Genomic DNA, 23,827 nt, shown 5'->3' on the forward strand with positions numbered 1-23,827 from the left:
TGAACCACGTGGTGAGACGCGCCTGTGGCTGAGGCGGAGAGGCGGGCCTGGTCCCCGTTGGTCACCTTAGCTTCACCTCAAAGGCGAGTCTCGGAGCAGTGCCCCAAAGCCTGAGACAGCCCACGTTCCCCCCTCTTTATATACCTCCCCCGTCTGCTCGGACTTCATATTCCTCACCTGCAACTCTGCCATTCCATGCACGACATCTACGTCCAGGCGTTCACCCACCTCAAGGATCGCCCACGAGCCGACGAGGCTCTCGACGTACTCCAGCGGGTTGCATCCCTCGTCAAACCCATCATGCGCAAGCATGGTTGGGTTCTGCCTGTCCTCTCCGAGTTTTTCCCAGAAAGCCCTAATCTTCTTGGTGAGTGCACTATGCCAGTCAATTGGTGGTCTGGCTCCTGACCGCTTTACAGGCTTAAGTGCGTCCATCTCGTCGTATAGCTCTATGCGCACTCCCTGACAGCGCTCTAGACATCAATTCCGGCCAGAAGATACTGGTACGCCTGCGGCCGCCACACACACCGAATACATTCTTCGACGAAGAAGATATCCTCCAGACCATGCTCCATGAGGTGCGTATCATATACGACCCCTGCTTTTGCCTGCAGCGTCACCCATATCCCGCGCAGCTTGCCCACAACGTCCACGGGTCTCATGATGACAAATTCTACAAGTTCCTTGCCGGCCTAGAAGAAGAGTACGCTACTCTCCGTAGGTCAGGCTATGACGGCGAGGGCTTCCATTCTGCTGGCCGCCGCCTCGGCACCAGCTTCTCCCACGACCTGCCTGTACACTTGGCCCGCCAGAGAGCCGTCGATGCCGCGGAGAAGCGGAGACAGATTAGTCTTGTCCTCAGCGGCGGCGGACGCCTTGGTGGTGCTGCGAGAGACGCCAACAAAACCCCTCAGGAACTTGCTGCGGAGGTGCGTAACAGATTTCGTTTGTGCTGTCGTGACAAGCATCGCTCCACTCCTCTTGCATTTGCCGTCACCCGATTAGAGGATGCCTTAGGTGGTTCGTGCTAGTCGCCACGGACCCAGGAGCATGCTCCGGACAAGAGCAGTGTGGACCGACTGCTGACTGCCGTGTGTCACGGACGTGTCTCACAGCCAGTGACGCCCTTCATTCTGACTCTGACTCTGTCACCCATAACAGGCTGCGGAACGCCGAGCACGCGACGACAAGGCCTGTGCCAGTGCCTCAGGGGCTTTCGCCCTCCAAGAAGCGGACAAGGCCGCCAAGGAAAGTGTGCAGGACGACGTGATCGACCTAACCAGTGACACTGAGTCCTCATCCGGGGCTTCTGAGCCGTCGGAGCGTTCAGCATCAGCTTCCGAGCCAGATATTATCGTCATTGACGAGGAATCACCCTTTTCAACGCCCACTCCCCCCACCCCGATGTCCACCGGTGCTCAATCCCCGCGGACGAGTGGCTACTCGTCGTCGACCTCTGTATCCTCGACAACTCTTCGTCCCGGCAGCGGGTACGCCTCCAGTTCATCATCCATCTCGACGATCTCCTCTTCCACACGTCCCCACGTCCATCGCGTCCCCCGAGGGGCCGGCAACAGCAAGCCCAGCCTCCCCAAGCCACGCTCGGTCTCCCGGCCGCCCACTCACAAGCACTCCAAACCGACAACGCCTCCCCCAACGCGGTCGAGCTCGATAGCCATGCCCAGACACAACGCCAAGACCGCGGTCCTTGCGGAAGGGCAGTGGGCATGCCCGCGGTGCACGTTCATCAATGACGCCGCGCTGCAGTGCCAGGCATGTCTGGCCCTCCGACCAGGGACGAAGGAGCGCGAGCACCCAATGGTGCGTGAGACTAACGGCTGGACGTGCCCGGTCTGCGGGGAGCCCGACATGCCACGCGACTTCTGGTCCTGCCGGTCTTGCGGGAGCGTGAAGGTCGCTTCGTAAGCAGACCCTCTGCGCGTCATGGTCTCTCTCACTTGAGTATCTTCCCTGTGGCTGCATATGTATACGTGTGTAGCTGAGGGGTTTTCTTGGATTTTGGGCTCACGCTATCCTCTTTGGACTTTGCTCTGCTGGATCACCACTGTGTTAGATTATCTGTATATACCGGATCTGCTTCTCCTGTCTCGCTGTAAATTTTCGGGTTAAATGTATCGACTAGTGTATAGTACAGTACTGCAGTACTACCTTATTCACAGGACAGCTTTCTGATTACGAGCCCGACGGACGTTGCTGCTAATGACCTAAGATTCGGCTTTATACACTTAGAGCCCGCACTCAATAGTACTCGGACACCGCACTATTACAGTCATCTTCCCTCTCCCAGCATTCTGTGTGATCCGCAACAAGATCAATCATCATCACCGTCCGTGTTCCTCCTCTGGATAGAAGTGGTTAGGAACTCCATTCACAATGCTCCGAGTGGTTTGTCGCCACAGCGGACGTGGCTGTGCGATCCACAGCAGCCTAGTCTATCCACGACTAATAGGAAACGACGGAGTGGCCAGTCCATTGTCCATCTGAGGGTTGCGTCTACTCTCGGCATTACTCACCGGGGTAGTGATTGGCACGACGTGCACCAGCACCAGCACCGACGACTTCTGTGCGGCCGATGGTCCATTTGTGAACAACGCTGTTTGTGCATCCTACATAGACATGATTCGTGGTATACATTTACAGCCCACATAATAGTACACTATACTAGTATATTATCTGTCATCTTCCCTTACTCAATGGAACCCAGCCTGTCAGTAATAACAATACCAAATCGCCCGGGACCCAAGAACAACAATCACCACCGAATCTTCACCAGCCACTCGCATTGTCCATGTCCAATCCGATACTGTGGCGCCTAGTATGTCCTCACTGGTCCTCCGGAGCTAGCGCATTGTACGTCGGGCACAGCTGCGACCACGACGGCGGCACGGGGTTCGCGACCTTAGTGTCCGGGATGTCCTCCGCGAACACGACCGCGAAGCCTGCGTCGAGGTGGAAGTCGATGTGGCAGTGGAGGAACCACGGGCCTGGATTGTCCGTCTGGAAGCGGATCGTGACGTTGTCCCCCGCCTGGGGCGTGCCCGTGCTGACGACGTCGCGCCAGATGGGGTCTTTGTAGTTGTACGAGGTGCTACCGGCGCTGCGGACGACCGCGAAGGCGTGCTGTTATGGTCGTGTCAGCGGGGACGTCGCTGATCAGGAGAGGTCGACCGAAAAAGACTTACGCCGTGCAGGTGGAAAGGATGCGGGGCGCCGGGAGCGTGGGTTGTGGCCGGCATGCTGATCTCGATTGTCTTATGCGCGGGCAGAGGGATGACACTGCCGGGAGGTAGTAGGTCCTGAGCCAGATGGGCCCCGCTCAGGATCTGCAGGAGAACCGGAACAGTAGGGGGAATGAAAGACGCATTGTTGACGAAGAAGTTCGTTCCGTTCTACGAGGACCAAGGGTTATGAGCTAAGACCCCTGTATCGGAGAAGAGAAACACTCACAAAGTTGAAGTCTAGGTTGATCGCCTTGTCAACGCCACCCGCGACAGGTTTGCCGGGCTGTAAAGATCAGTTGAGCCGGAGATCTTCCACGGCAGCTTGTAAATGAGATGGCATACCACTGGCATCGACGCAAGCGGGTGGAGATCAGTCTCGACCAGGGGCTTCACAGAGACCGGAGGGTCGCTCGGCGCAGGCTCCGCGACCGGAGCTCCGTCATAGCGGAGAATCGCAGAGTTGACCCCGTCCGCGAACCCCGTTGTGCCGAAGTTGGGGTTTGCACGGACCCAGTAGTTGCTCACGTTCTGGTTCGCGTTGAGCTGCGGAGGCGAGGGAGGTAATGGGGCCTGGCGTCAGTCACTGCCCTGCGCAGGGAAGACAGCGGAACACGGGATTCAAGACAGAACCTTACCACGAACGAGTAGCGCTGGCCGGCGAAGATCTGGATGGAATCGACGACGTGCGGCTTGGTGTTGATCGCGTCGGTCTCGATGATGGTCAGGTCGTGGTCGTCGATGCTGAAGACGTAATTGGGGTCGCAAGACATGGATATGAGACGGAAGCGGTAGCTGATTGACCGACGTGAGTATCATGGCGAGAGCTTTCTCGATTGTAATGAAACTCACCGCTTGCCATGAGTGACCGTGATGACAGCCAGGTCGGCGGTAGGGGTGCTACCGGACCGCCCAAGACCATTGATGAGCGTCGAGTCCGAGCCAGGCCTAGAGAGGTCTTCAATTACACAGGAACACAGCACAAATGCCGCCCAGGACTTACGGGAAGGGCGGACCAAGCTTGGCTGCGACGTGGTACCAGTCGGAAAGTGTGATTACTGTGGACTCTGGGGAGACGAGTGAGATTCTGCTTGCCCTTGTGCATGGATAATTACTAACCATTGTCAACGTCGTATAGATGTTTTTGAGGGTCGTTGGGATCATAGACTACGATCGGACCTCTCAAGCCGTCGCAATATTGTGTGGAATGGTGGCTGTGGTACCAGAAAGTACCTGAAGCAGATGTTGAGTGATCTCTATCAAAGCAGCACGTCCACGAGAAACACCCTTACCAGCCTGGCCCGGGATACGGAAGTCGTACAGGAACGAATGTCCGGGAGAAATTGGGCACTGATTGACGAAGGCAGGGCCATCTGCCCAGTTCGTGCCCTTCTGGAAGAAGCCGTGCCAATGCTGCCAGAACGTTTTATCAGCGGCGCGACGAAGCATTCATGGAGAAAAAATGCGACTGACAATGCTCGTTGTCTTAAGCATGGTGTGATTCGTGAGCTGGTCGATGACATTGAGCCGAAGATGGTCGCCCTGTCACAGGTATCAGTCAAAGATGCTTCAGTGAGACAGACCCTGGCAGATGCTGACCTTCTTCGCTGTGATGAGCGGCGCGGGGAAGACGCCGTTGACCACGACTGCATCGCGAGCAAAGCCATCGGGTGAGATGACCTTGTTGGTCACCACGAGGTCCGCAGAGGGCCCGATAGCGGCAGCAGCCTGAGTGCTCGCAACGAGAGCGAGTGCCACAAGCGGGGTCAGGACAGAGAGTCTCGCCATTGCGGTTGCGGTGGGGATTCCTGTGGAGAAGACCGATCTCTGGATGAGTAGAGCTCGGCTGGAGTTGCAACGCTGTATTCTCTACCTCTTATATACCTTCCTGCTTGTTCAAGTGAACCGCCCAGAACGCGCAATCCGGCGTTGAGACCCGGCGTCCGTACAGTTGCTCAGTAGTCCTTGCGGAGGAGGAGCGGTCACGGATAGCCTTTACGGACTGATGACACCGGCCATGACACTGCCAGGGACGTCCGTTTTGACTCTAGAGTACAGGCCGCATCTGTTTGGGCCTGAATAGCGGCGGTCGCGCGAACGAACACCGGAGGGGTGGGAGGATCCCGAACACAAGACACAGCGCACTCCTCCAGGTAGCCAGTCCAGGCTGGGTACAACCGCGCGGGTATGGTGGCATGTCAGTGCCACCGTATGGGTTGTGGGCGCACGCGCTTCTCTACCTCCGATGGTGGAGACCCGGCGCGTCATTTGTGCATGATTGTACCTGCCGGTGCCAAACTTGTATTCAGTTCCGGGAAGAGACGGAGTGGTAGCAGAACAACCTCGACGGCTAGGCGGGTTGAATCAATGTACTCACTATCTCCGTATTTCGCGCAAGACTGCAAACGCCACGTCCACGTCACGGTAGCCTAAGGGGTATGATCGCTGAAGCTGCGCCAGTAAGACGCTGTAGGCTCCGAGCAGAATGTGCTCACAGTTCGCCGCAAACCGGCACGGTGAAGCTAGGATTTTAAGACAGCGGACTCCTTGTTCTGAGCTTTGGCTATGTCATCCCGCTCCACGAGCAAGTCCATCGCAGCTAACCTGAGATCTTGGAGGTGAGTTCATCATGGCTCGTCAGAGCAACACATAGCGGGGGTACCTCACTGAACGATGCGGTGATAGGGTTGCTCGACCAGGCTCCTTGATTCCGTAGACAACCATGGATGACTGACGCCACCATATGCCCTCAGGCGCGGCAGGGGAACATCAATCTAAAGTCGGAAGAGCATCAGCGCTCCAGCCCCAGCCCCAGGACTTGGCCTGAGAGATGCCTGAGGCTGAGCCCACGGCGGGCTCTCATACACCGTGCGATGCAGGTGAGCGAGGGGTCATTGTGCGGTACAAGCAATCCGCATATGGATGCGCCTCTTCTCCAGCCGTGCGATGACATCATTGGTGTACTCACACTACGTCCGAGTCATGAAATGCCCATGAATCAATCAGCCAGGTACATGCAGGCCGAGGAATGACGTCTCTAACCTCTTTTATGCCAGGACCTCGCACAATGCGCGCAGTCCTCATCAACCCTGCGAAGGCGATGAGGTATGAGGATTGATCCTAGATGCCTCGATCCAAGGCTGGACACGTATGAGGTGCCTGTTCTGCTTGGCATTGGCGTGCTTGGTGATACATTGTGCCTGCGGGGAATGTAGATCATATACAATGCGCCCACCTACCGACCTGCGAATGTAAGACAGTATGGTCGGGTCATAAATACCCTGTTGGGTACGACGTCGCAGGTCGGCGTGGCGTGAACTATAGGACCTAAGAGGGAGACATCAGACCCGGCTGGAATAGGCAGTTTGGACGACGCCGCTCACGACGTGGACGGTACCGGATGGCAGCTCGTTGTATGGTCGCCGCGGCCTTAACCCTGGTGATACCGCCTCGGCGGCGCCGAGAACCTGTACTGCAGTGTGTGTCACCATGACACAGGCACGGTGAAGCTCCCTGTTAGAGACATGAAAAGAGACGGGCGGATTACTCACTGAAAGCGGTTTAAGGAAGCAGCGTCGATGCGACGGCACAACTCAGCATACTGCACGTCGGTGTCAATTGTTGACCTTGCTACCGTCAAACCGAGGTAAGCCACAAATTGACGTACAGTACATATGCGCCGGGCAATACGAGGCCCATGAGACTCGTACGTGGCGCTTACTACAGCGCGCGTCTCGTCGAGTACCCCGGGCCGATCACTTGTATTTGCAGCAGGTTTGAAGGGGCGAATCACCACAACCCATGGCAAATCAGAGCATGGTTTATTAGGAGGGGGATGTGTTTGCAGTCGGAGGGCTTCCGAGGGTCGAACAATGTCGTAGCGAGCGGGGAAAGCCGACGGCTTCCGGGCAAGCGATGCCTGGAACTGGAGCTGCGCGCGAAATTGGCGAGCACATCATGCCAGCTTGAACGCTGCTCGCGCGAGCCCACAGCCGACCTTGCACGTTCCTCCTTCCTCTCTTCCTCCACGCTCCTTGCCTCGATGACAACGCATCTCTGACGCTCTTACGATGATTGAAGACAAGTACATCGGCCTCATAATCGCCATCTCGGGCTCCGTGGGCATCGGCAGCAGCTTCATCCTCACCAAGAAGGTCTGTCGCATATCAGTCTCTGTGTATTGCTCCCCAGCTAATCTGACCCGTGATCGTGGCGTCCTGCGTGCGTAGGGGTTAATGCAAGCTGGCAATACTCAATCTAGTGCAAATGCGTCGGATGAACACACATACTTCAAGAGTCCATTATGGTGGGCGGGAATGACACTTAGTGAGTACGCCGACGCTATGACGTTGCTCACGGAAACCTTACGGGCGTGGCACTTCAGTGGTTCTTGGGGAGAGTACGTGAGCGCAAGCATACCTGTCCAGGATCTCAATCTTATGATCGTGGACAGTCCTCAACTTTGTAGCATATACGTTCGCTCCGCCAATATTGATCACCCCGTTGGGTGCGCTCAGTGTCATTATTGGGTGCGTCATTCACTACCTGTAGCCCATCTGCACGCAGCTTGACAAGACCCACCAGGGCAATTCTCGCTTCATTCCTGCTCAATGAGAAGCTCGGGCACCTTGGTCGTGTCGGCTGCGCATTATGTCTGCTGGGTTCCCTCATCATCGTCCTGCACGCGCCTCCAGACAAGGACATCCAAACCGTCGATGAGATTCTACATTTCGCACTTCAACCAGGTACGTACCATATTCCCCACTCCCTCCATACCCCGACCGCTCAAAGGCTGCTCCGCAGGCTTCATGCTCTACTGCCTAGTAGTGCTCGTCTTCAGCCTCGTCATGATCTACGCCGTCGTCCCAATATACGGCCGGTCCAACCCCATCGTCTACATCTCCATCTGCTCGCTCGTCGGCTCCGTCTCCGTCATGGCGATCAAGGGCCTCGGCGTCGCCGTCAAGCTCACCTTTGAGGGCAACAACCAGTTCACGCGCCCCGCAACATACGTCTTCGCCATCCTCATCGGCGGCTGCATCGTCGTCCAAACGAACTACTTCAACAAGGCCCTCGATACATTCTCCACGAACGTGTTCGTACTTCATTTCCCCAGTTGTCTGTCTCCTCCGCCCGCTCCGCGCAAGTATCCTGACTTCCCTTCCTACCAGAGTGAATCCAATGTACTACGTCGGCTTCTCGACCGCGACAATCGTCGCGTCCATCATCCTCTTCCAAGGCCTCAACACCGACGACCCCGCGAACTCCATATCGCTCCTCGCCGGGTTCATCACGACCTTCCTCGGGGTGCACCTCCTCGAGCTCTCGCGCACGCCCGGCGCGTCCGGCTTTGGGACGAGCGGCTACATGCGCGCAAACGCCAACGGCGACGTCGTCGGGCTGGAGACCATGTACGAGGCGGAGCCAGACGACTTCGAGCACGTCGACGAGCGAACGCACCTGCACCGCTCGAGCGACGAACGCGAGCGGACTCGGACTCCAGAGCATATGGTGGCGGCGTAGCAAAACGCGGTCGCTGGGATGTAGATATGCATATATCCATGCCGGTGTTGTACGGACCCCTCTACCTTCACAGGCGATCGCCGTTGTGCGCAGCATGCAACGCCTTGTAACTTATTTGTAGTATTGTATGGACGGTTGGGTGTAGAGCTATTGTAATAACCGTTACATCTATCCTATCGTATGCGTGGATCTACTGATACAATGTGGAGTGCGGATGAGCGGATGCGGAGATGCGATGAGCGAGATGCAGAGCAACGAAAGGAACGTGCAAGAAAGGTTCCGAACCATGCAAAGTAAAAGAGATGACGGATAATGGAGTGCATATCAAGGAACGAAGGAGGGTGCGGGTGCTGATCATAACGACGCAGAGAGAAGAAATGCAAGACGCGTCAAGAAAGTCAAGATGACACGGCAAATGGGGAGATGAGATTGCAATCGACGAACAAGCATGCGTGCGAAGGTCGTGAGTCATGACAGGTCGTAATGCGGAAAGCCGGAGCCTGGTGTCTAGGAGCCGTCACAGTGGCCATGGGCGTGGCACGAGCAATGGTGGTGCACCTTCACCGCCTCGTACACTCGGATCGTCCGTACATGCGTGGAAGACTGCCTGCTCACGGAGACTCCGCCGTATACCGGTGCGCCCAGTCCGCCGGACGATAGCGAGCGGTGGGGTTCCGTCGCCGGTGGTGTGCTCGGAGAGAACTTGTTGAAGATGCTAGACTTGGTCGGGGCAGGCGGGACCACTGGTTCTTCGAATTCGTCCTCCATGCGAAGTCCCGGGATGTCTTGTGGCCAATTGAAACGCTTCCGCCGGAAGCTGGTCATGAATATCAGCTGGGTGCCATCCGGCTAAGAGCAGAACGGACTCACCACTCGTAATCCCAAAGGTAGTCATCCACCTCCCTTTCTGAGAGCAGCGGCTGCCCATCCTCGCATTTCTGACCCGCGATGTACTTGCTCAGCGCATACTTGCATGCAAGGAGGGTGTTCATATGCTTGCACGTGTGCATTTCCAAGTCGAGTGGCGGGAATGGGATCAACGTCGAGGGCAGCAGTACGAGGCCGGGTGGCTGGTAAGGGCCGGTTGCGCGCCAAGACTGGGTCTTGCCTCCATGGACGTTCTCCCCCTCGCCGAAAAGCAGTTGGCGCGCCTTCGGGGTGAGCGAGAGCAACTGTGGATCGAGCTTGAGGTCCATACTACGTACGCTGTCGAGGCTCGAGCGCCCAGAGTACGTGCTCGTGGGTGAGGAGGAAGGAAGGGAGATGGCGATGGGAACGGGTGAAGAGGGGCGGGACCGCTTCTCTTTCTTATCCCAGTCGATCGACATCCACTCGGACCTCTTCTTGTCTTCGCTGGAGCGCTTCGAGTGCCCGTGGCTGATCGTCGACCCCGTGTTCATGCTGACACCACCGAGCCCGAGACCTTGGGCTTCACAGCTCTCAGTGACCTCGCGAGAGGGCACCGCGAGCTCGAGCTGCTGTGTCTGACGGGCGCACTCTGACCCAAAGACGTCGCGCAACACCTGTTCGAGGAATTGATGCGGATGTGGAGAGATGCCGTACTTGTTTACAAGCATGTTCTCGAAGATTGTCTCGACATGTCTCGATATGGTTGCGTTCGTGCTGAACTCGACGTCCGAAGGCTTTCGTGCATGCCCCTTGCTACCCTTGGGATCTGGCGACCCATGTGGTGACGGAAGTTCTGGGAGGGCTTTGTAGGACAGTGTACGAGTGAGGGATGACGAGCGAGAAGGGGAGGCACTGGAAGCACTCGCAGTGCGCTTCCATTTGTGCTTCTGCGGAGAGGGAGGAGAGTCTCTGGCGGTGCGAGGGAGGATGCTGGGAAAGAATAGGTCGTCGTCGATGAGCTCGAGCCGACCAGATGGCCTCAGAACACGGCGGACTTCTGTGAGTACGAACTTCCATCGATTCATGGGAATGCACAAGGTGAGGTTCGCCATTCGCACGAGGTCAAAAGAGTTGTCGGGGAAGGGCAACGCGTACTTGACACTGGGAAACTGATCAACATCTCGCGCGCATACAGTCACCACGGACACGGAAGGAAGACGTACAAGTTGGCACGCAACCAAGTGACATTCTTGGGCAACTGTGCAGGTTCGAGATTCGGGTGCACCTCACCGACGTGGTTGTTATGCACGTCAATGAGGTCGAGACCGGTAACCTTGGTATTGCTTGACTTCCAGAGCTTGGCAGCATGAAGAACCCAAAAGCCTTCGCCGCATCCCAGATCGAGGACGTCAGCTGGGGGCTTCTTGCCAAACTTGTGAAAGGTGGGCGAGTCGCTAGGCTTTAGGCGACAAAGGAGCTGGTGGGACTGATAGTCACTGCGCGCAGCAAAGAGGAACTGACGTCAGACGGCGTGGGAGACGCTGAGCCGAGGCAGAACTGGACCCACTTCTCGAGCGACATCTGAGTGTATGCTTGCATGTATGGGACGTCTTCGGAACGGAAGGGGTGGTGGGGCATGTTGCGCCTACGCACCGTCCTGTTGCGGTCCTCGAAGCCATCGTCCTCTTCTGTCGCACGCACGCCAGCAGAGCCGGGAAGCAACTCGGAGGCAACAGTCAAGATGGACGTATTCTCGAGCTGCAGCGGGTATGGCACATGCTTCGGAGGTCGGTGGTTGGCGGAGAAATCGCGCGAGGAGGAGCGCAAGGACTTGAGGGCCTGACCGAGGGATCGCTTCTTCTTGAGACGCATGGAGTCGGATCGAACAGCGACCTGGGTGATTGTGGCCTCCGATGTCGAGTCGTCGATGAGCGGCTGGTCTAGTTCTAGTGAAGACCGCTCGGACGGGGCCGGAGTGAAGGTGGGGGTGGGCGAGAGCAGAAGAGACTTGCTGTCCTTGGAGACCATTTCGGAGATATATGCGTCAAAGACAGAGTCGGAAGAATCATGTGGTGGGAGCAAAGGACAGAGAGAGTCCTCGCTGTGGGAGAAGGAAATGGAACGGTCGAAGGAGGAGCCAAGGAGGGACGGGCTGGGAGATGTCGGTGAGAAGATCCGGGGCTCCATGGCTGAGGGCGACGTGGAGGTTTATAGAGGAGAGGGGGAAAAGCGTCGAGCAAAGCGTCGGGTGGCGGGAGTCAAGGAGATGGTTGCTTTGTGCTAAGTGACAATGGGCCTTCGGGGGGTGGGAGAAGCCGGGACGGCAGAGTCTAAAGGAGCGAGGGAGAGAGATGGGAGACAAGAGCAGGATCTGCGGAAGCTGGGGCAATGGGTGGTCGCCGCGCTCCGAGGCTGTTGGCATTGCACTTGAGTCCGTCAGGCCACACCGCAAGGGGCTGACACGACTGACAGCGCTCCATCTCCGCACGTGGCGCCTTCCGAGTGTGACGTCGAGCAGACCGCGGACACCCACTGCCAGCGGCTGTCTGCGTGAGCACCGAGCCTGTCCACAATAGCAACCACCTACCTCGGCGTTGGCGCCCTCCGTTGTGGCGGCCGTCTCGAATCCAGCCACACTACACACACACACCAGGCCACACCTATTACTGTACAACCAGCACTTGATTCGCACGTCCGCGACGTCGTGGGTACCCTACTTGAGTTCAGACTGCGCTACCAGCACACTGCGCACTGTCGCGCCGGAGCGCAAAGCAGAGATGACAGCATACCTCCGAGAGACGAACCTAGTCGTCCTTTGGCGGAGGGGGGCCACATGGCTGCAACATACGCTGCAAGGCCGAGGCGTCAGCATTCTATTCGGAATAATCACTGGGGTGCATGCATGCAGGTCGCTCGAGACTCGGCGTACCCCTCCCAATGGACGGCCTTGCGAGCTCAATTGCGCAGGCTGTGCTCTCGATGGCCGCGCGCACAGCGGCCTCGGCCTGGCGTTATGCATGGTGTCCGGCCCAACATACCAGCCAGCAGCAGCTGTCAAGCGACCAACCAACGCCCTTACATCGACATCCTCTTGGAGCGCGACGTCCCGGGCCACCCGCATACACGACCCCAAACGAAGCACGTACCTCCGTCATCTCAAACCTCACCCTCCCAACAGCCTCTCCATCCGCAACCGCCAAATACGACGTCAGAGTCGGGTGCCCAACAATGGACGCCAAAGTATCCCGATGCTGGTGTGTAAGCCATTCGCTGCGCCCCGAGTCAGTATCTGCCCAGTCCACACTCGACGTCTCTGGAATGGAAGCTCACTATTTCGTCAAATCAGCATGTCCTGGTAGAGATGTCAGTCTATGGCAAGTCGACAGGAGCTGTGGATGTGGGTACATACCAGTTCCGGTGTAGCGAGCATGCACTGGGCGTTATCGTGGGGTCAACGAGGCATCCCGACAAAGAAAGTGGCCACTCACAGTGCTCGAGTTGCGTGTTGGCCGTGTAACGAAGCTCTGAAGACTGAGAACAGGCAGAAAGTTAATGAAAAGCGGCAATACGAGTGGAAGATATAATGACTGACCATGGTCAAGAGCAGTAGTGGTGCAAGCCTGCCGAGCGCGTGGAGAACGCAGGGGATCTCACTTGGATCTTGCGCGATCGACGGGCGCTTCCGAGCTTTTCCTCGCTCGCGACCAGTACCTCTACTTGCCTCCTTGTCACTACGACTCTCTTCCGGTATTCATCAGGGACGCGCGCAACTGCATCATGGCGGACAGCTCAGAGAAGCTCTTGGCTAGGCTCGCCACCCTGAATGATTCCCTGGACGACCTCGAAGACAAACTGGAACCTCTGCTCTCCCAAACCCTGCCCGAATCCCTGCTGCCCCTGGAGACCATCCAGCAAGTCAAACTCAATGTCGCAATACCATACCTGGTATACGACCTCGTCTTCAGTGCGCGCGAATGGACCTTTGCACATGCAGATGCTTGACTAATGGCGTGCGTTCGCAGTATACCTCAAGACGCGGGGTATCGACCCCAAGACGCACCCGGTCGTCGCGGAACTGGTACGTGCATCCTACGCTTACCATCGCGCTATGCCCCGAATAACGAGTAACTACAGGACCGCGTGAGGCAATACTTTGACAAGATCAAGAACGCTGAAGACCCCGAGAAGCGTACGTGCCAGAACCCATTCCTCCCCCTCCCCTCTTTCCCTCCCTCTTCTCATCCCTGTCCTGCCCTGCTCGCACATCCAGGAAAAACCGCAGTAGACAAGGCCGCTGCGAACCGCTTCATCAAGCACGCCATCGCACAGGCGAAGGAGTCTTCCCAAACCCCCGGTGCAGGCGCGAGCAGCAATACACACATCCGTTTCGACGCCGCCGGCAACGCCCCCTCCCCGGCTCCCGGCCCCTCGTCTTCGTCTACGCCCCGCGCACCTCCCGCCCCTGGCAAGGTCACAAGCAAGATGCTCGCGCGCGCGGAGTGGCAGAAGCAGGTCGCCGCGGGCCAAGTCGGCGATGTGGACATGGACGAGGACGACGATGAGGCCGACGCGTTGGAGGTGTTCGACGAAGACGAAGACGAAGGAGACGAGGAGGACGGTGAGCTTGAGAAGGTGAGCTCGAAGGCGAAGGGCAAGGGCCGGGCGGCGGACGGACAGGAGGACGCAAAGGCGGCGGGAGGGAAGAAGCGGAGACGACCTGCCGTCGATCCATTCGCTGGTACGTCCTTTTCTGCACACTGGGAGGGTGTTGCTTGCTCACGCACGCAATCGCCGTAGGATATGGGGATGAGGCAAGTACAAAGTCGTCAAAGTCGTCAAAGAAGAAGAAAGCATCGCCGCAAGCCGGTAGCGAGGATGTGGATATGGACGGTGAACCTACAAGTGGGAACTCGACTCCAAAATCTGCCAGGAAGGTCAAGAGCGGGGAGAAGAAAGCGAAAAGGAAAGCGAAGAAGGCGACTGCCAGCTAGTTGACGTCGATAGGCGTCCACTGACAAGCTTCTCTTCCATCCTCTGTGCACACTTCGGATCGCCGTTGCATTTCAGGGCATACGCTGATAGAAAGCGTACGTGAGACGACGACACCATATATTACAGGAATATTCGTACACGATCTTACATTCTGGGCAGATATACATATAGCTATACACAACGCAGTTCATGTTCTGTCTGATCCTATACAATGTGAGAGGGAGAGGTGGTAGACGAGTCTAAATCGTCAAGGTGGTTCGTTATCAGTGTCAGTATTAATACAACAAGAGCAGGAACTCGAGAACATATGTCCTCTCCAATCATCGCAAATGTTACAAACCATCCTCCACGTACCTTCCTCGCGCACCTACATGATCGCACAGCCTTCACGCCCATCCACGCCAGCGGGCAGCGCGGGCGACGCGGCTCCAGAGCGACGTCCATTCGGAGACCACCAACGCGTCCGCGCGGCGGCGAAGTTATCACTCTCGCTCGACCCGCTGCCATTGCCGTACCGCCTCGTAGCCTTCCGCTTCTTCTCCCGCATAGCTCGGACGGCATCGACCGTCTGCCACGAGTAGAATGTCTTCAGCACGACGCGCATCTCGTCGCACTCGTCCTGCCCGACACCGAGGTCTTCCTCGTCCCGCCCGTCGAGGTACTTCAGGTCGCGCGCCTCCCAAGCACGCCACCCTAACCTCGGACGGGTATGGGGCGTCAGGTCCTTGACGGTGTGCTCGCCAATGCCCCGACAATCAATCGCAGCGATATACGCATTGACCATCTTCCGCTGACGCGAGAGCTGGACGAACTCCTTCAGCACCGCGCTGTTCATCCGAGTGCCATCCGCCTCCAAAATACGCAGACGCGCGCAGTTCCGGATGAGGGCCAAGAGCGCATCGTTCGTAAGGTCTGCCGCGCTTGAGATAACGAGGTGTTCGAGGGTATGCCCAGGCTGCGGAGGAGGGGGCGGCGCTCCGCGGCGCAGGGAGGCTGGGCTTTCATCCATCCGCGGTGTGAGCGCGGCCAGAACCGCATCTGAAATTTCCGACGCGTCCTCGAGGTCGACTCGTCGGATGTAGGGTGTCGTCTCCAAGAGCCGCACCAGGCCGTCGTCTCGGAGGTCAGCACCTATGCCGGCGAGTTCCAAAAACTCAAGCTTCGGTACAGCGTGGGCGAGGTGGGAGCATGCATGGTCGGTGAGCAGGAAGCACGAAGAGAGCGCGATGTGCCGCAGACGAGTGACCCTGCGCCAGTATCGGTTCGAATCCGCAGGGTCTCGTCCGGCTTGACGCGCCGAGAGCTGGACGGAGTCCAAGTTCTGCGCCTCCTCTTCGCTCAACGAGATGAATGCGTCAATCGCGGTGTTGTGGAGAGGTGCCGCATAACTGAGATCTAACATCTCCAGGTCAGGAACAGCTCTCCCGAGACACCACATCATGTCGTCCGTAACTTGGCTCAGGGAGTTCAACCGGAGCACCTTGAGACGGAGAGTCTCACCCCGGTCGAGAGCGGTAGCCGCCATAGCACGAATACCTTCTCCATCGAGGTTGTGGCATCTACTCATGTCAAGCGACACGAGATTCGGGCAATACGTCGAGAGAATGGTGCATGTACTGTTGATCACAGCGCTAAGCCCCTTCACACTGAGGGAGCGCAGCATGGGCGAACGGACGAGGAGGTAATGGAGGGAACGAGTCGTGAGGCCGATGCAGCCCACGAGGTTGATCGTCGTGAGGCAGGTCGACGTAAGACCACTTGGGATAGTTGAGTCGACGCAAAGCCCGTCGGTCATCTCCATGAGGGCATCCGGACCGATGTCTGTCGAACCGGCGAAGTCAAGCCGTTGGACAAAGCCTCCGGCGGTGTCGCAAAGACGAGATAAGATGGTGGCAGGGAGTCTGGGAAGCCGGCCCCAAAGTTGTCCGTCGTACACGAGGCTTTGCCAACTCCTCGAAACCTGGCAAGAAAATGAATCAGCAACTGCGGTCGGAACGCAAGGAGAGCATACCAACCCGGCTCAGCTTTAGAAGTTCCCTGATTCCCTTCTGGACTCCAACCCACCTATTGCGAGACCTGCCGGCAAGGGAAGCAGTCCATCTGTCCGTGGAGAGGATGCGAAGGTGTTCGGCTTCGAATAGACTGACCAAGATTGCGAAGATGTGGAGCTTGAGCTCGCGAGGAAGATATTCGTCAAAGTAGTTGGTCGGATCAATAGGAATAGGCTCGAAGATGTCAGCAGTGGCGATCGGCACGATATCGAGAGGAGACAATGGTAGTGGGAACGGTGATGAATACGAGCGACCTTTCGCGCGCAGGATTGCAACACCGGAGGGCGGGCCGTACAATGGTGCAAGAGTGCTAACGCCGCCGGACAGATCGACATCAATGTCAACCAACGTGCCAACAGGCGGACTGGTGCACGACTTCAGCGGCGGTGCCCATGGCAAGAAGCAACTGCCACGCCCGAGTTCAACCTCACTGTCGACTACCCTTGTCGGAGTAGTCGGAGGTGTTTCGGGCGTAGAGTCGCGTCCCTTCCTGAAGAGGAGTTTGCGGGCGATGTTCCCAGATCGCTTAGCGCTTGTGAGCTTGACCTTTACCTTCGTGATGGACAGCGCGGAAAGCGAGCGAGTAGAGCGGATGGAAAGATTGGATAAAGACCGCCGACGAGCCGGGATGTGTTCGAGGGGCGCTGAGGCTTCGGAAGTTATGGGAGAGGTGACATCATGATTGCTCTGTGCAGATTCGATCGACGTGAACCCCGAGCCGTACGAAGACGGCCCTGCGGTTTGTGGTGACATGTCCGACGATGACCACTCCGCAGGACTCCCGTATCCGAACCCCGTGGGCAGGAACACCAGCGGCGGCAGCGTGGGCGGCCGCTCACGCCCTTTGCCCTTTCCCGAGAAGCCCGAAGGTTCACCGACATTCTCACTGAGAGGACCTGCGGCACATGCGGAGTCGTCGTACGACGTGAACGGAATGTCAAAGGGGTCGAAAGATGAATGCTGGACGGCCCATGCGTTCGCAAGGCCGAAATTGGTAGAAGAGGACGATCCGGCCACAGGGAGTACGTCGATTTGAACGTCGGATTCCTTCCTCTGGATGTCCATGGGATGGGAGACGCCCTTGCCCTTTGAGGGGGTCGATGGAGATTCCACCGTGCCGAAGGATGAGGATGCTCCATCTACTATACCTTCAGACATGGCCAAATCGCTGTAGAACCCAGCAAGCGAGGGGTCTGGGGAGGGGGACATGACTGTCGGGGACGAGGAACGCAGGCCAGAAAGGAGGTCTTGAGGCTCCTGCACATAGCCCTCGAGGCGATGGGAGCCATTAAGCGACTCATAAGGATCAAGTTCCAGGAAGAAAGGGACGTCGTTATCGATGTCGTGTGTCTGGCTCATGGCGAGAGACAGCAATTCTAAGACGATGAGATAAGAGATACAAGTGCGAATGCTTGCGACAGAGTGAGGCAGATGGCAGAAAACGAGAGAGATAGGGGAGCGCGAGGGACTAGTGGGAGGTCGCTAGGGGACATATGAGGACCTTGAGCATGGTGGTCCAGTCGAGAGAGGTTAGCTCTCGAATCGAGGCGGCATCCGGACCCAGACTGCCAGGCTCCATATTCCCACGCCTGCTATATGTCTCACTGACGCCGACCAATAGCTACATCGCCGCACATACGGTAACATGCCACAACCAGCGTGGTCTCATCATTCCAATGCGGAGAGAAGACATGGAGAAGGCTCATATTACTGCATCCAGCATAGCAAGTATTGTACAAACATCGCACCACTATCGTACAGCGGCATGCAGGAAATCAAAGGCTGGAGTCCCTCCGTCGGGATGGGAAACAATCCGAGGTCAGTAGGATCAGGGCAAGATAGCAAGAGACTAGAAGTGATGAGATCGACAAGAGGGCCGCACAAAGACAGTCGACGGTCGCAACTGGAACACACGCAAATCCAATCGGGGAGCGGCCCGGAGCAGTGAAGCAACACCTGGCAATACGCAGAGGAGAGCCTACTTGCTCTGAGCCTCCTTCTGCTTGTTCCAGTTGTTGATGACCAATTTGAACCTATGACGGGTACCGCGATAAGCACATTAGTTGATGTGAATCACGAAACAGAGATGGTACCGCACCTATCCTTATGCGGCATGTCGGGATTTTCCTGTTTGAGCCGCGCGACTTCGGTCTGCATGAACTTGTTGAACTCGGTCAGCTTCTTCCTGCTGCCGGCATTGCTCGTCTTTCCTGTGGGCACCCGCCGCGCCGGACCATCAGAATTCCGCACGGAACATGTACCAACACGTTTATACGCACTCTTTGGCTTAGCGGTTTTCTTCGTGGCGTCTCCGCCCGCCGCCTGCTTAGTGGTGACGACCATCACGGGAAGTTAACTGCGCAGGAGGACAACCCGTGAGTCGACATGGCGCGGAAACACCCAGAATGGACTGACCTGGTGAGCTCAACGCTTGGGGAAGATTTTGCGGGACTCCTGATGGAGGGGTGCAGGTCGTGGTAGGGGGGAAGGGAGTGGGTGACGCATAGGCTCTAGCTAGGGCTTTATAGAGAGCCCAGAGGAGGACCGTGCACTCTGGCGGGACTTAGTCCGGTAACGCGCTTCGATCGCACTTCTCCGTCAGTCAGAGACCCCGGCCACCGCATGTTCGACTATGCTCGCTTTTGGCAACCGTTGTGTTTATCCACAATCCTCGCCTCCCGCCGCCCTTTTGCCTCCAACGGGCCCCTTCTGCGCGCAGCGGGACACCTTCACGACCCTTTCCCAACTGTGCATGCCAACAATGAAAGGGCCGGGTCGTGGATTGTCCAGGCCGCTTCCCTGGACAACGGAATGGAGACTCGGGGTCGTCCAGGTCGCGTGAACGTGTACATAATGGGACTCGACCCTAGATATCAACTCCTGATCTAACTCAAATTCTGGGCAGATCCAGCGGCCTCCTTGTGAGAAACGGGAGGGATCAGCACGTACGGAAGGTCGAAAGGAATCTTTGGCGTGCAACCTGCGTACTGCTCCCGATCTCGACGCCGTCTTTGAACCCACCCGAAACCGAACCACACTGCGAAGCGTTACGGGGTCCCACCTCGACACGTCACTGGACCCAGACTGCCGGTAGCGGGCGATGTCATATTTATGCGTCCCGAGGTCGGCAATGCGCACAAGTGCACAGAAGCGTGAATGTATTCGGAACCTCGGGCGCACGAGATTCGCAGAACACGGACATCGGTCGGTATACAGAAACGAACCGACAGCTCAGGACGGGGGTGCTGCGCTGCGAGAATTCTACCACTAATTAGGGTCGACGGAGCGCCGTGCATCCCAGGGCATATATAACCATCTCATGCCGACATGACCAAGGTATATACGCTAGAACTAACTAGAGGCCGACCTCCTTTGACGTGGTGCTTGCCGTCCCCACAATGCTGTCTATGATGCTGTTACCGTTGATGATTCCCGTCGTTGCTATCAAAAATTTGCGGCCTGGTGGAGCATCCCCCGGGTCAGAAGGGAGGGTTCGGATAACAAACAAAGCTGCTCGCTAACCTTTGTTCTGCCGACCCACCCAGCGCAGCGCTGCAATCTCCGTGTAGGTGCAGCCGCCCAAGAAAAATACCACGGTCGTTGTCGGACGTTCTCTGGGAAGCACTGGACGCACCACGTCAAGGGCGAACGACCTGAGAAGCAGCAGACCGAACTCACTCAGGGTCGAAACTGGTGGTATCGCAGATCCATCCTGGGTTCCTGGCAACCGTTGTACAATGTCGACGGTCTCGCCCGGTATTGATGCAATGACATCCTCGAAACCCTTCCAACCTACTATCGGGTGGGCTTGAACTAGCGTGCTCGCTGGACCTTTGCTCGAGCCGGAGCCGTCGGCCCCTCTCTTCTCTTTCTCCGCGGCCGGGTTGCTGAGGATTCCGCCTTTCTGCGCTACGCACTGCACTAATCGTACGCTGATGGGCGCATAACCGGAATACACGTAGCTGATATCGTTTTCGAGCTCTTCAAGCGGATCCGGGTCCTCAATCAGGAGTCGCAGCGATTTGCGCAGGTTAGCGTACGGGTATTTCGAGTCGACGACAGAGGCCGGTGTGTTCGGCGGGAGGGGAGTCGAGAGCAGGATGGAGAGTGGCGGGGAGGAGAGAGCCAGAAGGAGCGGGAGATAATTGTAGCCGTAGGTCTACAACAAAACGTCAAAATCCGCGGGAGCTAGAACGGGCCAGACAGTCGTCACCTGCAGGATCTCGCGCTTCAGGTTCTCAAGCGACTTGGCCTTCACGCCACCCAACACGACGCTTGCAAGACAAAGCAATCGCACCACCGTGCGCATATCGGCGCCTTGAGCGATCATGTCCTCTATGGCAGTGATCTGCAGGTTAGTATCGTAAAGAGCCAACAGGTCTGCCGATGAAAGCGTCAGCCTCTCAGTTGTAATTCGCATGTCGCCGCGTACTTTGTTGGATCTCTAGTGACTTGTTGAACTCTTCGGTCCTCGTCATCGGTACGAGCATCTCAGACAGGCCGGTATCTGACACGACACTATTAGTCAAGGGACACCTGATGCAACGACCGGCAACTAACGCAGCCGAAGGGACTGATGCTCGTTCTGGAGCCCACCCAGCTTTCCCACAAAATCGCGCAACTGCGCAACCGTCTTTGCTTGGTGCCTGAGCTGCCACATAGTCAGGTATCCCGCTTTGGGGTCGTAGTGGATGTCAAACCTTGTAGTCTTCATCGAGTCTACGCGCAACTTGGTTCAGCTTCTTGCCTACGGCCGAAAAGTTGAGATCCTGTAACTCAGACAGCAGGGAATCGGTCGCCGTGGTGAGATGGTGTTTCCGCTTCTTCTCCTTCGCTATCGATATTGTCGGAGCCACGGAGGATGACGATGCACCTGCATTCGCAGATCCGTCTGGCTGGCTCGTGGCGGGGGGTGAGATGAGAGAGACGGGTAATTCCACATGCGCTATGGATGTCGTCAGCTTGGATTGAGGCCATGGAGGGAGGACTAATCACAATTCTTAATCCCAATCAACTCGTCAATAAGACCCTCATACGTGAGCTGAGTCAAGAGAGGGGATATCATGTCTACGCGTCTATCCAGGATGATGAGCGAATCAATCGTCTCTGACGGCGCGTTGAGGTGGCTGTCTGAAGGTGCACTTGGGGAGGCTTGAGGTATATTTCGATATAGGAGATGTGCAAGTCGCTACATCGGGCTTCAGCGGAGCGACATCACTAAAGGCCGTATACGTACCGCAGCATAATCGCCTTTGCCAACAACACGAGGAAATAAGCCATGCAACTTCTCCAGTGTTAGAAGAGCCTGCATTGAGTCATATACGACGGTCTCGTCCCCATCCTCGCAGGACGTCAGGATCGCATACGAAGAGGAAAAGCTTGATCACGTACTCACCACCCAGATTTCCTTGAAAGCGTTATCATTCTCCAGAGAGATCACGTCCTCTGCGAGGGGGATGAACTGGAGGTTGTAGGAGGATACGGTGACGTCACCTAACACGCCCTCCTCTTCGAGGATACGAGTGACAAGAGTAGATGTGCGGGGAACCAGGAGCAGGGTATAGGTATGTTTCTGGGATTCCCTAGCATGCCGTTTGATCTGGTCTTCCAATAGGTGAGAAGCGAGCGGCGCTGCGAGAAAGAGCCACGCCTAACCTGCTACAATCTTGACCCACTTGATGAGCGGCCGACAAAGGTACACGATGTTAGTGGAAGTGGCCGACAGAGGACCAGATTCAAGCCAGAACATCTTGTCGACGCCATGGTGCTGGCATTGCGAATGCCTAAGGACCTGAGTCGTAAAAGGGGGAAGCGCCAAGTACGAACCTTGAGCAGAGCGACCTCCGTCACCAAACCGAGGGGCCCCGCAAGTGTAGGATCGAGTACGAGGGTTTTGGCACCATTCACCTACACGTCAACATTGTCATTACAGCAGTCAATGCGAGGCTCGAGAATACGCACCGAGTTCAGTGCATCAATCAGACCCTTGCGCGCAAGCTCCCTAAGCATAGAGACATCTAGCAACCCATCGCTTCCCGAATCCGACTTCGGCGCAGCAGCATCAGACGGAGGAGAAGACGTGGCAGCCATGTAGCGAGTCTCGTCGAGTCTGAAATGGCACTATGAAGAAGGATGGCCGAGGCATGTAGTGGCAATGGCACAGTGGCCCGTCGCGCGACGTCGCGAAGGGAGGACGCGTGATTGGGCGCGTCTGCGGTGCACGTAATACTGTTATGTCACGCGCGTCGGCTATGTACATGCACAACCTGGTCACTTCAAGCCTACCAATCCATCGATACCTTATGGCCACTAGCTGGTGCCTTCTTCCTACAGTATCTGTTGTCGGTAACGCAAGATACATTCACTTTGAATCACGGTGACTGGAACCAAATGTACATGACTCGGAATCAAACGCGGAGACTGGCAATGGAGAAGGATGGTACAGCATGTGAGAAGGAACAAATGATTGACTATGGCAGACTGGAACGTGCATGAGGCTGCGAATATTCGGCTATGAGCTATGTCACCAGAAGGCTATCAGGAAGACTCACGATGCCCTACATCGCGATGAGCGGTGTCAAGGCCACCAAACATCACTGTAAACGATTGAGCACACACAGCGAGTCGCAAAAGGCATGTTTCATACTCACGCAATGCCCACTGAGTGCCATCAACTTCGCGGCCGCTTCCTTGGCAGCCTTCTTGGATGTCCCTGAGGCCTTGAAGACCTCGAGTCTTTCTCCCTCATCTGCAAAGCGATCACTTCGAGGCAAGTACGTTGCAGGAGTAGATTATACTCACAAATGGGGATCGCCGTCCAAGTAGGAAGGTGGGGTTCACCGCCAGCACGGTCTACCTCCCACACCAGCTTCGTACCCGCCCACTGGTTCAATTGGGGCAAGTAGCCCCAAACACTACTGGGTTCCCGGAATTCGTGGTTGGTTTCGGGGCGGCGGTCCATGAACGACTGCAGGCCGACGATCATAGCGTATTGTTGATCAGAGGAGAGATGGTAGAATATGTCAGGTCAGAGGAGATGAGGTAGAGGATCTCGCGTCTAGGTAGGATACTTATACGGCCCTCAGGATCTACACTACCGCAGCACCAGAGTTGCTGGTATGGGTACGCAGTCATTCTTACGAAGCCCAGTGGTCCAAGTACAGGTCCAGATGA

General features: G+C 56.8%; 10 protein-coding genes across 10 annotated transcripts; 3 read left to right on the forward strand and 7 right to left on the reverse strand.

Moving 5' to 3' along the window:
- The first annotated feature begins 89 nt into the window (after positions 1–89).
- L226DRAFT_528436 (WLM-domain-containing protein) lies at positions 90–2,349 on the forward strand. Its single transcript, XM_067679356.1, has 4 exons — positions 90–367; positions 478–578; positions 636–929; positions 1,162–2,349. The coding sequence occupies exons 1-4, from the start codon at positions 196–198 to the stop codon at positions 1,924–1,926; spliced, it is 1,332 nt and encodes a 443-aa protein (XP_067542817.1). The 5' UTR covers positions 90–195; the 3' UTR covers positions 1,927–2,349.
- A 441-nt stretch (positions 2,350–2,790) lies between these two features.
- On the reverse strand, positions 2,791–5,076 carry L226DRAFT_528437 (uncharacterized protein). The gene is made up of 11 exons (XM_067679357.1): positions 4,839–5,076; positions 4,713–4,781; positions 4,532–4,652; positions 4,359–4,472; positions 4,243–4,306; positions 4,092–4,187; positions 3,878–4,034; positions 3,585–3,785; positions 3,469–3,525; positions 3,204–3,410; positions 2,791–3,141 (listed from the first exon to the last, which is right to left on the reverse strand). The coding sequence occupies exons 1-11, from the start codon at positions 5,025–5,027 to the stop codon at positions 2,845–2,847; spliced, it is 1,572 nt and encodes a 523-aa protein (XP_067542818.1). The 5' UTR covers positions 5,028–5,076; the 3' UTR covers positions 2,791–2,844.
- A 2,033-nt stretch (positions 5,077–7,109) lies between these two features.
- L226DRAFT_528439 (DUF803-domain-containing protein) lies at positions 7,110–8,985 on the forward strand. The gene is made up of 7 exons (XM_067679358.1): positions 7,110–7,393; positions 7,469–7,565; positions 7,624–7,638; positions 7,693–7,768; positions 7,824–7,984; positions 8,043–8,334; positions 8,411–8,985. The coding sequence occupies exons 1-7, from the start codon at positions 7,310–7,312 to the stop codon at positions 8,760–8,762; spliced, it is 1,077 nt and encodes a 358-aa protein (XP_067542819.1). The 5' UTR covers positions 7,110–7,309; the 3' UTR covers positions 8,763–8,985.
- An 85-nt stretch (positions 8,986–9,070) lies between these two features.
- Positions 9,071–12,065, reverse strand: L226DRAFT_20684 (uncharacterized protein). The gene is made up of 4 exons (XM_067672874.1): positions 11,179–12,065; positions 10,835–11,107; positions 9,633–10,772; positions 9,071–9,579 (listed from the first exon to the last, which is right to left on the reverse strand). Exons 1-4 carry the CDS (start codon positions 11,796–11,798, stop codon positions 9,270–9,272), a joined length of 2,343 nt encoding a protein of 780 aa, XP_067542820.1. The 5' UTR covers positions 11,799–12,065; the 3' UTR covers positions 9,071–9,269.
- A 148-nt stretch (positions 12,066–12,213) lies between these two features.
- L226DRAFT_528441 (splicing factor 3B subunit 5) lies at positions 12,214–13,223 on the reverse strand. Its single transcript, XM_067679359.1, has 6 exons — positions 13,204–13,223; positions 13,100–13,142; positions 13,021–13,044; positions 12,942–12,963; positions 12,758–12,881; positions 12,214–12,460 (listed from the first exon to the last, which is right to left on the reverse strand). The coding sequence occupies exons 1-6, from the start codon at positions 13,204–13,206 to the stop codon at positions 12,416–12,418; spliced, it is 261 nt and encodes an 86-aa protein (XP_067542821.1). The 5' UTR covers positions 13,207–13,223; the 3' UTR covers positions 12,214–12,415.
- Positions 13,224–13,388: 165 nt separating this feature from the next.
- L226DRAFT_518350 (C1D-domain-containing protein) lies at positions 13,389–14,602 on the forward strand (the record flags this gene model as incomplete). Its single annotated transcript, XM_067678545.1, has 5 exons — positions 13,389–13,575; positions 13,634–13,689; positions 13,746–13,800; positions 13,882–14,349; positions 14,409–14,602. 5 exons carry the CDS (start codon positions 13,389–13,391, stop codon positions 14,600–14,602), a joined length of 960 nt encoding a protein of 319 aa, XP_067542822.1.
- A 100-nt stretch (positions 14,603–14,702) lies between these two features.
- On the reverse strand, positions 14,703–18,177 carry L226DRAFT_607411 (RNI-like protein). The gene is made up of 2 exons (XM_067685799.1): positions 16,619–18,177; positions 14,703–16,563 (listed from the first exon to the last, which is right to left on the reverse strand). Exons 1-2 carry the CDS (start codon positions 18,011–18,013, stop codon positions 14,971–14,973), a joined length of 2,988 nt encoding a protein of 995 aa, XP_067542823.1. The 5' UTR covers positions 18,014–18,177; the 3' UTR covers positions 14,703–14,970.
- Positions 18,178–18,342: 165 nt separating this feature from the next.
- Positions 18,343–19,108, reverse strand: L226DRAFT_528444 (uncharacterized protein). Its single transcript, XM_067679360.1, has 4 exons — positions 19,070–19,108; positions 18,934–19,010; positions 18,753–18,864; positions 18,343–18,687 (listed from the first exon to the last, which is right to left on the reverse strand). The coding sequence occupies exons 2-4, from the start codon at positions 18,995–18,997 to the stop codon at positions 18,633–18,635; spliced, it is 231 nt and encodes a 76-aa protein (XP_067542824.1). The 5' UTR covers positions 18,998–19,010; positions 19,070–19,108; the 3' UTR covers positions 18,343–18,632.
- Positions 19,109–19,803: 695 nt separating this feature from the next.
- Positions 19,804–22,837, reverse strand: L226DRAFT_528445 (Sec1-like protein). The gene is made up of 13 exons (XM_067679361.1): positions 22,616–22,837; positions 22,481–22,561; positions 22,310–22,421; positions 22,050–22,258; positions 21,891–21,995; positions 21,650–21,842; positions 21,355–21,599; positions 21,215–21,305; positions 21,087–21,161; positions 20,868–21,034; positions 20,333–20,813; positions 20,177–20,278; positions 19,804–20,113 (listed from the first exon to the last, which is right to left on the reverse strand). Exons 1-13 carry the CDS (start codon positions 22,742–22,744, stop codon positions 20,010–20,012), a joined length of 2,094 nt encoding a protein of 697 aa, XP_067542825.1. The 5' UTR covers positions 22,745–22,837; the 3' UTR covers positions 19,804–20,009.
- A 135-nt stretch (positions 22,838–22,972) lies between these two features.
- On the reverse strand, positions 22,973–23,687 carry L226DRAFT_607413 (uncharacterized protein). The gene is made up of 4 exons (XM_067685800.1): positions 23,456–23,687; positions 23,305–23,402; positions 23,206–23,250; positions 22,973–23,151 (listed from the first exon to the last, which is right to left on the reverse strand). The coding sequence occupies exons 1-3, from the start codon at positions 23,637–23,639 to the stop codon at positions 23,248–23,250; spliced, it is 285 nt and encodes a 94-aa protein (XP_067542826.1). The 5' UTR covers positions 23,640–23,687; the 3' UTR covers positions 22,973–23,151; positions 23,206–23,247.
- Between the last annotated feature and the right edge of the window lie 140 nt (positions 23,688–23,827).

The sequence above is a fragment of the Lentinus tigrinus genome, assembly GCF_003813185.1.
Source record: "Lentinus tigrinus ALCF2SS1-7 unplaced genomic scaffold L226scaffold_1, whole genome shotgun sequence".
NCBI lineage: Eukaryota > Fungi > Basidiomycota > Agaricomycetes > Polyporales > Polyporaceae > Lentinus > Lentinus tigrinus.